Source organism: Sus scrofa, chromosome 4 (assembly GCF_000003025.6).
Source record: "Sus scrofa isolate TJ Tabasco breed Duroc chromosome 4, Sscrofa11.1, whole genome shotgun sequence".
Classification (NCBI taxonomy): Eukaryota; Metazoa; Chordata; class Mammalia; order Artiodactyla; family Suidae; genus Sus; species Sus scrofa.
The window spans coordinates 135,972-146,556 of NC_010446.5; the positions used below are offsets into that span (position 1 = coordinate 135,972).

The following is a 10,585-nucleotide window of genomic DNA, read 5'->3' on the forward strand; positions in this document are numbered from 1 at the left end:
GCATGCCAAGTGGGGATGGGCTTCCACTGTTCACTGGTGCATCTGCTCCATCTTCCTCCTCCCTCTACCAGGAACACCACGGCTGTCCTCCTAGCAGCATAACCCTCCCTCGGAAACCACAGGAGAGTGCGGCTTGGTTGTGAAAAGGACAAGCTTTATTGAGCCCCCAGCCCCTAGTTCTCTTTCTCCTGCACAGTCTTGGTTCCTCGGAGACGCCCTGTCCGGCGAGCAGCAATGAGACCCACTTTCCGGCCAGCAGGGGCATCTCTGCGGATGGTAGAGGGTTTGCCAATGTGCTGGTGGTTGCCACCTCCAAAGGGATGCTCCACAGGCTGCAGGAAGAGAGAAGTGGTGTTAAAGTGGGAGAGGCCTCAACCTACCTCAGAAGGGCTTGAGGAAAGACAGGATCAACTGGCCTGTGCTCACCGAACACCCAGTGTCTCACACCACAATCCCCCAGCAGAAGGAAAAGGACACTGCAGGAAGGAACCTGCCCAGTCCAACAGCCCCTGTACATGAATACCCCCCCACAACCACTTCTGGGCAACTTACGTTCATGGCCACACCCCGCACGCGTGGCCAGCAATTCCTCTTGGCCTTATACTTGTGATAGGCACGGCCGGCCTTCAGAATGGGCTTGTCAATGCGGCCACCTCCAGCCACCACACCTGTTGAAGACCACGCACCTCAGATTACCACACCCTGCCCAGCACTGGGGGGGACCTTCCATCAGGTGGAGACTTCCCCTGTTGGGTCCTTGCCAGTTCCCCATCCCCCAAGGGGATCACATGCTCCAGGCAGCCTCAAAACCAAGCAGTAAGTTCCCTTGTCTGTCAGCTGTTAAGTTTCTTCAGGCTCCATAGGATAAACCAGGGCCTCCTTCATATCCTCTGGAATGCCTATCTCGACGCAGGTTCGACAGGAATGGCCTCCCCACCCCAAACAGGGCACCTAACCTGGCCTGCCACATCTCAGCCATCACTTTGCTGGTTCTGTGAGCACACCATCAAAGAGGACCGGGCCGAGTTTCCGTTGTGGCACAGTAGTTAAGGATTCCAACTAGGAACCATGAGGTTGCAGGTTCGATCCCTGCCCTTGCTCAGTGGGTTAAGGATCCGGCGTTGCTGTGGCCCTGGCCTAGGCTGGTGGCTACAGCTCCGATTAGACCCCTAGCCTGGGAACCTCCATATGCCGCGGAAGCAGCCCTAGAAAAACAAACAAACAAACAAAAAAAAGGACCCGGCCTGTCACATACATTCGAGGGTATTAGCAAAAAGCACAATAAGCAAACTTGAGCTGAAACCCTATCACAGTACGTGGCTTTAAGAAAACCACATCCCTCAGGAAAGAGTTAACCAGGTAGAGACAGCAGCAGGAGCCCTGCCTTACAGGCCCTTACGATGCCACTCTCATTCTACGGCCTCCAGCCCTTAAACAGGAACCGCTGTACCCACTTCACAAACGGCCCACACAGACCACGGGGGTGCCTACGGAGCTCTTGCTTCAGGCGAGTAAGCAGCTCTCCTGGCTTCCAGGGCCCTGCTAGCGGCTAACTCTTCACAGGAGCCTCACAACTGCTGCCTTCCACTCACCGACCACAGCCCTGTTGGCCGAGGAGATGACCTTCTTAGAGCCTGAGGGCAGCTTCACGCGGGTCTTCTTTGTCTCGGGGTTGTGGGAGATGACGGTAGCATAGTTCCCCGAGGCTCTGGCCAGCTTGCCCCGGTCACCAGGCTTCTCCTCCAGACAACACACGATGGTGCCCTCGGGCATGGTGCCCACCGGGAGCACATTGCCGATGTTGAGCTGGGCTGCACGTGGAGGAGAGACAGCGCCGTCAGCGGGGTAAGCCGGTGTGTCCCAACTCCTACCCCCAGAAATTCAGGCCTGCGCGGCACCCACGGGGAGCTTCCGCCAAGCGAACCTCAACAGTCGAGGCTTCCGCCTCAGCGTCCCTCCGCCCCACCCCGACCTTGCATCCCAGGCGCGAGACTTACCCTTCTTGCCACAGTACACGAACTGGCCAGTGTGGATCCCCTCGGCGGCGATGAACAGCTCCGTCCGCTTCTTAAAACGGTACGGATCCCGGAAGACCACCTTGGCCAGAGGCGCACCGCGGCCCGGGTCGTGGATGATGTCCTGCAGGTTATGTAGGCATGAGCAGGGTCGGGGGGGGTTCCCCAATTCGCGCCGCGCCCCCACCCGCCTCAGCCCGCACGTCGCACCTTCACGATGCCCTTGATGTAGCCGTGTCGCTCGGCGAAGTCCACCGCGCGCAGACGGGCGGCGCCTTTTCGGTGCTTCACGTGCGCGCGGAACACGGAGCCGGCGCCCTTCCTCTGCCCACGGATCACGCGGCCCATGGTGGCGGTCTAGAGGTGGCTCACGGTCAGCGCCCAGGCGGCCCAGGCACCCCCGCCACCCCGGCTCCAGGGCCCTCGCTCCCTGGCCTCCTCCCTCCATGCCTCGGCACCCCCTCCTCCGGCCCCAACCCCGGCCGCTGGAGTTCCCCGCGGGTCCCAGGGCGGCGGATGGCCGCGGATGGCCCCGAACCGCACCAAAACGTCCTACCTGGGGCCGAGCGCAGCCGAAAGAGGAAAACAGGCCCCTGAGAGCCGCCTTATCTTCCGGGGCGGGGCCGAGAACCCTCAATCTTCCGGTCAGGGGTGGGACCCGCAAGCTCTAGCGCAATGCACGCCGGGACTTGTAGTCGGCCAGCGGGCGCCAGTGCACCCCCCACCCCCACCCCGCACAGGGACTCACTGCAGGCGCATAGAGCTCGAGCTCTGGCAGAGGTGCAGCCTTCGGGTTTCAGGATCACCAAGTGGGCGAGGCCCGGTGGGAGGGAGAGGGGCGCTCAGCTTTCACAGAGGCCTCCGGGCGGGTATTCTCCAGTGAGCAACGAGGAGGCCCCGAGAGGTTGGGTGACTAGTCCAGCTTGGTGCGGCCCACGACCGAGCGCCTCACTCGGGGCTCGGGGTCTCCTCCTGCTTTGACAAGGGCTACCTTTAAAGGAAACGGGTGGACTGATTCGGGGAACGTGCTGGTTTACAGAGTAAAAACACAGGGCCTGGACGACAGAGGAGAGATGTCCGACTCCTACCGGCGCGGGCGCTCTGGGGACATGGGGACTTTGCGCATTGCTGGGTCCTTGGAGATGTCAGAGCGGCCGTACCTAGATGCGGATGTTGGGGCGAGAGAGCCGGGGATCCTGGTCTTTGCTGGGAGGGATTAGGGTGGGCGTGGAGCGCCGGTGGGGTCGAGGTGGGAGCGGCAGAGAGAGTGGGAGAGGGCACAGGTGCGGGAGTCTCGGCTGGGATGGGTGAGACCCCTAGGGAGGGAGCCCTCCTCCTGGCTACGCGACGCCCTTTTTAGGTAGATGGAGAAGGGGATGCCAGCCCAGGAAAAGGAGAGGAAAAAGCGTTTGGGGGTGGGGTGGGGAATCCCCAATAGCTGGGAAGGAGAGGTGGGCGGGGTCACGCTTCTGAAAGGATGGCTGGGGACACGGAGACTCGACACGTGACCTGTCCAGAGCCTGGGGAGAGGTGGGTGGGATTGGAGCCTTGAGAGGGAGCTGCTGGGGCGGTGAGATGGGGGTCTGACTTGAAGATAAGGAGCAAGTCTTCCCCATTGGGTAGGGCACATCCTTCCTGGAGAGGGTTTCTGGAGAAGTGGGAGGCGTCCTTCCAGAGAGGGTCCCTGGAGTTAAGCAGAAAAGGAGGTGGAACCCCCAGTCTGAGTGAAAACTCAGCAGGGAGAAAGGGAGAACTTGGTGACCAAGGCTCCAGGTGTGCAGGTGAGACCTGCGCCAGTGAGGCAGGGAGGGGTCTGGGAGCAGACAGGCTTGCAGCCAGGACTTCAGGTGGTGTGTTTGCTGGCAGGCTCTGCGCAGATGGAGGCAAAATAGACATCAGGAGAAAATGACAGGAGAGAGAAGGAAGGGGGGCCTGGTAGCCACATGCTGAAGCCACAGGGGATCAGAGGGGACTGGTGCATGAGGCCCTGAGAGAGGCAACAGACTGGGGTTGGCAGGGATAGGGTATCAGGAGGCAGCACAGCCCATGCAGGGCCAGAAGCTGACAGACAACTGGGCCTCCTTGGGGCAGGGTGAGGTGTTCTGGGGTCAGCTTGGAATAGGCCTGAAGGACCAGAAAAGCAGGGTGAGAGTGGGATAGTGCTTGGACCTGTCGGCTGTGGAGTCCCTGGGATGGAGGCGGGGGGTTTGCAGGGCCCTCTACGCTCCCTCTGGCCCTGAGCTGGGTGCTAGAGCTGTGGATGCAGCCAGAAAGAGGATGACCAGACCAACTGTAGGCATGTGTTTAGGGTCCTGCCACAGTCTGACATGAGACAGGGGCAGCAGTGCCATCCAGGTGCCCCCAGGGGTATCCGGCAGCTATGAGCCCCATTGTGGGCCCTGAGCCCAGGGAGGTGCTGCTCCAGGGAGCTTGCTCATGTGGGCCCCTCCCAAAGACCTACCTAGAGGGAGCAGGTGTGGACTCACAGGAAGGCAGGCAGGGGTCGGGGGTGGGGGTGTGCGGATACTGTCTGATGTTTATGATGCCTCCTGGTGCATCCTCTTTGTAGAGATGGGAGTACTGGCTGCTGTACCCCTCATGATCCAGAGACCTGGGACTTGGTTCTCACTGGCCTGAATGTTGGCTGCCGTGTGAGGCCACTGAGCCTGGCACACAGCCAGGGCTCTGCAGATCTGGGTCAGCTGTTGGTGGTGAAGGCAGCCTTACTGGGCCTTCAAGAGGGGCCCACCTGCCTCTGCCCCTAGATGAGGGCCTCCCCACAGATGCCTTTGCTCATGCTGGTCAGCTGGGGCACCTTCTCATGCTGTCCAAGGTCATCTCTTCCCTGCGTTTCAAACTTGACTCCTAAATTTTTTTTTTTTTTTCCCAAACCCACAGCATGTGGAAGTTCCAGGACCAGGGATCAAACCTGCACCACAGCAGCAAGCCGAGCGAACCACTGCAGTGACAAGGCTGGGTCCTTTAACTGCTGCACCGCAAGGGAATTCCTCTAGAAGTTATTTATATATTTCCTTTTAAAGTTGCTCTTAAATGTTTCTTGTTACACACACACACACAAGTAACTGGTACAAACTCGATTAACCATGACCCTCTTCTGTCTTGTTGGTTTGGTTCCCCACCCCCAGCATAAGCAGCCCTGAGGCAAATAACAGCATTCTGCTCCCACATCTTTCGTAGGGTTATTGAGAGGGTTAAACGCGTGAATACACACTAAGGGTATAAAGTGAGCCTACAAAATCACCAGGGCTATGCAAATCAACTATAATACCAAAAAAAATTTTTTTTAATTGCGAGGGCTGTAGAAGTCAGAAAGTGGCCAAGCTCAGGCACAGACAGACAGGTGGTCTGAGAATGACCAGAGGGGGCCCTGGGAGGCTTCAAGGTCCTGGGCACCATCAGTTTGTTGACAAAGGTCATGCCGAATGCTGAAGGCATTTGTAATTCCTTTGATTTCTACTAAAAATGAAGGGTTTTTGCTTTTTTTTTTTTTTTTAAGTGTATGGGAACTCGTAAAAATTTCTGGGAGGTGTTCAGACCTCCAAAAACTGTGAAAGGGGTGATCCAAGCCTCCAGTATCTCCAAGGAGAGAAGGGATGCGGGGTAAAACTGGAGTAAAGAGAAATTCACGTATATGTGTATATCCAAACAAAAATGAGGAGGTCCGGTTGTGGCGCAGTGGAAATAGTCCAACTAGGAAGCATGAGGTTGCGGGTTTGATCCCTGGCCTCACTCAGTGCGTTAAGGATCGGCGTTGCCATGAGCTGTGGTGCAGGTGGCAACAACACTTGGATCCTCATTGTTGTGGCTGTGGTGAAGGCCGGCAGCTGTACCTCCAATTCGACCCCTAACCTGGGAATTTCCATGTGCTGCGGGTGCGGCCCTGAAAAAACAAAATACCAAAAAAAGAAAAAAAAAGAATCAGGTCTTTCAAGATGCTTATAGTAGGTGAATACACATGCTGAAGGTTGTATATATACACGTAAACATCTACTAGATGCACATATATCTATATTATTGTATGTTTCCCTGTAACTATCCTGCAATGTGTTTTCACTTCTTTCAACTCCAAGTTATCTTCTAGTGTTCTATGTGACTTTTTTTTAATTTTCTCTTTATCATAAGAGTTTAGTAGATTGCTATTTAGCTTCTAAACTTATAAGATTTGTTTTAACTAACTACATCTAAATTTTTTTTTTTTCCTTTTCAGGGCTGCACCTGAGGCACATGGAACTTCCCAGGCTAGGGATCAAATCAGAGCTGCAGCTGTCCACCTACACCACAGCCCAATAAACCCAGATCTGAGCTGCACCTGCGACCTATGCTGAAACTTGCAGCAATCCCAGAACTTTCAACGCACTAAGTGCGTTTGAACCTGCATCCTTGTGGATACTAGTCAGATTCTTAACCCACTGAGCCACATTTGGAACTCCCTAGCTACATCTAAATTTAATGTTTTATTTTCAGATAACTTCGTAGATTCCCTGCAATACAGGTGTTCCTTTTGTGTGGCCTAGTAGATTTTAACAATTAATGTGCCCTCTATTTTCAAAAAGGTGTAGCCCCTGCTTTTGCACTTTTTTAAAATGAGAAAATTGTACTTAAAAACATTTTACTTAAAAAAACATTTTGGGGGAGTTCCTGTCGTGGCGCAGTGGTTAACGAATCCGACTAGGAACCATGAGGTTGCGGGTTCGATCCCTGCCCTTGCTCAGTGGGTTAATGATCTGGCGTTGCCGTGAGCTGTGGTGTAGGTTGCAGACGCGGCTCGGATCCCGTGTTGCTGTGGCTCTGGTGTAGGCCAGTGGCTATAGCTCCGATTCAACCCCTAGCCTGGGAACCTCCATATGCCGCGGGAGCGGCCCAAAGAAATGACAAAAAAAAACCACAAAACATTTTGGAGTTCCCATAGTGGCTCAGTGGTTAACGAACCCAACTAGTAACCATGAGGTTTCAGGTTTCGATCCCTGGCCTCACTCAGTGGGTTAAGGATCCATCCTTGCCATGAGCTGTGGTGTAGGTCACAGACAAAGCTCAGATTTCAAGTTGCTGTGGCATAGGCCTGCAGCTGCAGCTTTGATTCAACCACTAGCCTAGGAACTTCCATATGCCACGAGTGCAGCCCTAAAAAGCAAAAATAAAAAAATAAACATTATATTTAACATTTCACATTGCATTGCATTTTTTGTGGTGGGGGGGCACACTCGTGGAGAGCCAAAGTTCCTGGGCCAGAGATAAAACCTGAACCACAGCAGTGACAATGCCTAGTCCTTAACCACTAGGCTACCAGGGAACTCCAAAACTACTTAGTTTTAAGACATGGGAGGTGTCCCCTGGTGGCCCAGCAGGTTAAGGTTCCAGCTTATCACTCCTGCAGCTTGGGTCACTGCTATGGTACTGATTCCATCCCTGGCACAGGAACTTCCACCACAGGCACAGCCAAAAAAAACCAGTTTTCTTGGACAATTTTTAAAATACATGTGTAAGCACTTACCTATGTAGATGTCAGCTTGTGCTCTGTCACAGTGTAAAGCTTTGTTGTTGTTGTTTGAATGACCACACCCAGCATATGGAAGTTCCCAGACCAGGGATCGAATCCAAGCTGCAGCTGCAACTGGATGCTTTGACCCACTGCCCAGGCCAGGGATCCGAACCTGCACCTCCCAAATGACCCAAGATGCTACAGTCAGATTCTTTTTATTTTTTATTTATTTTTTTATTTTTTATTTTTTGGTCTTTTTGCTATTTCTTTGGGCCGCTCCCACGGCATATGGAGGTTCCCAGGCTAGGGGTTGAATTGGAGCTATAGCTGCCAGCCTGCACCACAGCCACAGCAATGCCAGATCCGAGCCGCGTCTGCGACCTACACCACAGCACATGGCAACACTGGATCCGTAAACCCACTGATCAAGGCCAGGGATCGAACCCGAAACCTCATGGTTCCTAGTTGGATTTGTTTCCACTGCACCACAAGAGGAGCATTTTTTACTGTGAATCTCAGTCAGAAAAATTTTGAAACACATGACCCATTGGAGTTACCTCTGTGGTTCAGCAGGTTATGAACCTGACTAGTATCCATGAAGACTTGGGTTCCAACCCTGGCCTGGCTCAGTGGGTTAAGGATCTAGCATGAGCTGTGTGTAGACCTCAGGTGTGTTCCAAATCCCCTGCTGCCATGGCTATGGCTCAGGTCAGTTCCACCTGTAGCCTGGGAACGTCTCCACGTGCGGCAGGTGTGGCCCTAGAAAGAAAACAAAGACATGACCCAGGAGGAGCTTTTTTAAAAAGTGAGTGAAGTGGGTGGATATGTGAATCTCTACTCACTACCTTTGCAACTTGCTGCAACTGATAATGATGTCAAAATACAAAGTTACAAAGAGGAGTTCAAGCTAAGGTGCAGCGGGTTATCCCGCTTTGCAGCAGCTGTGTTGAGGGTTCAATCCCAGGCGGAGGACTTCCTTACGTCCAGGATTCGCCCAAAAAGAGAAAAGAAAAGGGAGGAGGCGCTGCCTCAGAACCCGGTGCCTGGGAAGACGCTCTGGCTCTCCCGTGAACGCGTCTGCTCCGCGGGGCTGCAAGCAGAGTTAAGAGGCCCCGCGTCCAAACATGGGACGGCTGGAGACCGCTCGCCCCGCGGGACCTGCGGGTTCGACCCAGACGCCCCGCCCCGCCCCGCCCCGCCCCCAGCGACGGCTCCGCCCCGCCCCGGAAGTCGAAAGGCACGGCCCCTCCAGCCTCCCAAGCGGCGCCGGCGCCCTTTTCTGGGGGCGGCCCCGGGGTCCCGGGACTCCGGTCTCGGGGCGCTCGCGGGCCGCGGTCCTCGGACCCTAGCCTGGCAGAGGCTATTTCCGGCGCCGCCCTTCGCCTCCCCTCTGTTTTGGGCCTTCGGGAGCGTCTGGATAACCAAAGGGTACAGGCTCCCTCCCTCCGGCTCCCTTCCCCGAGCGCCACATCCCCGGAGCCCGAGTGGTTGCCCGAGCTGAGACTGCAGTTGACGGGAGCCTGCGAGGACCAGCTCTGTCCGGGGATGCGTCCCCCTCGGCCTCAGGCCTGTCGGCCCCTGAGCGCCCGCCCCACACCCTTTCACTCTCACACTGTACCTGTTCGACGACCCCCAACCCCCTCCGCAGAGGAGCCCTTGATGGTTTTTTTGTTGTTGTCATTTTGCCATTTCTTGGGCCACTCCTGTGGTATATGGAGGTTCCCAGGCTAGGGGTCGAATCGCAGCTGTAGCCACCGGAGCCACAGCAACGAGGGATCTGAGCCGCGTCTGCGACCTACACCACAGCTCACGGCAACGCCGGGTCCTTAACCCACTGAGCGAGAGTTAGCCTTTGAACCTAATGGCCGAGAGGCCTTGCTGATCCCGAGGAGAAACGTCTGAGTGAAGGGAACCGCCCCAGAATGGCCTTGCCCCACTTAAGCCATGCTGGCTGCAGTGTAGTCAGCCGGGGGACAAGGTGTCGCAAGCCCTGAAAAACGGAGAGAAGAGTGACCCCTGCTGGTCCTCGGGCCCCAGTTAAATGTGATTCCCCAGGAAGCCCTTCCTGACCTCCATCGATGTTGGTGCCGTTTCTCCCTGCTCTGGGAGTTCCTGTTGTGGTGCAGCGGAAATGAACGCGACTAGTATCCAGGAGGATGCAGGTTCGATCCCTGGCCTCGCTCAGTGGGTAAAGGATCTGGTGTTGCCATGAGTTGTGGTGTAGGTAGCAGATGTGGTTCGGATCCCGCGTTGTTGTGGCTGTGGCGTAGGCCTGCAGCTGTAGCTCCAGTTCACCCCCTAGCCTGGGAACTTCTATGTGCCTCAGGTGCAGGCCTAAAAAGCAGAAAAGAACCTGGTCTGTTTTATTATCGTGATCCCCTGTTTTTTTTTCAACCTAGCACTGTTTTTATCTGATCCAAGATTTCTTTTTCTTTCTTCTTTCTTTCTTTTCTTTTTTTTTTTTTTTTTTGTCTTTTTGCCTTTTCTAGGGCCTCTCCCACGGCTTGGAGGTTCCCAGGTTAGGGTCTAATCGGAGCTGTAGCTGCCCGGCCTATTCCACAGCCACAGCAACTCAGGACCTACACCACAGCTCACGGCAACGCCAGATCCTTAATGCGCTGAGCAAGGCCAGGGACTGACCCCGCAACCTCATGGTTCCTAGTTGGATTCGTTAACCACTGCGCCACGACGGGAACTCCCTTTGATCAAAGATTTCTATCCTGGTTCCAAACGTAGAACTAAAAGCAGTTCCCTATCACCACCAGATGGTGAGCCCTCCCGGACATGAACAAAGCCCGTGTAACGTCCCCCTCGTCGCGTGGAGGGTGCTGTGTGTCCTTGAGATATTCCAGTTGCTTTGTCAGGGTGAGGAAGACAGAGACCTGTCAGCTGGGGCAGCAGCAATTGTCCAGATAGGTCCTGGGCAGACGGCGCTTGGGAGCAGGCTGGCAGTGCGTGGTTCTGTTGTCCTGTGCATTTGCAATGTGCACTATCGAGGCAGAGGCCCACCAAGACTCTCGAATCATCTGCAGTCCATTACACTCATGTTTAAAGGGCTCTCCTACCAAAT

At 55.1% G+C, this 10,585-nt stretch overlaps 1 protein-coding gene across 1 annotated transcript; it reads right to left on the reverse strand.

Moving 5' to 3' along the window:
- Positions 134-2,680, reverse strand: RPL8 (ribosomal protein L8). Its single transcript, XM_005655297.3, has 6 exons — positions 2,572-2,680; positions 2,226-2,372; positions 1,998-2,139; positions 1,593-1,811; positions 553-668; positions 134-332 (listed from the first exon to the last, which is right to left on the reverse strand). Exons 2-6 carry the CDS (start codon positions 2,361-2,363, stop codon positions 174-176), a joined length of 774 nt encoding a protein of 257 aa, XP_005655354.1. The 5' UTR covers positions 2,364-2,372; positions 2,572-2,680; the 3' UTR covers positions 134-173.

Bases quoted from the DNA above. Each gene is read 5' to 3' on its own strand.
- RPL8 (XM_005655297.3), bottom strand. From the start codon at position 2,363: ATGGGCCGCGTGATCCGTGGGCAGAGGAAGGGCGCCGGCTCCGTGTTC. The intron at 1,812-1,997 runs GTAAGTCTCGCG...CTCCACGTGCAG, and splicing joins CGTGTACTGTGGCAAGAAGG to CCCAGCTCAACATCGGCAAT. The intron at 669-1,592 runs GTGAGTGGAAGG...GGTCTTCAACAG, and splicing joins GGCCAACAGGGCTGTGGTCG to GTGTGGTGGCTGGAGGTGGC.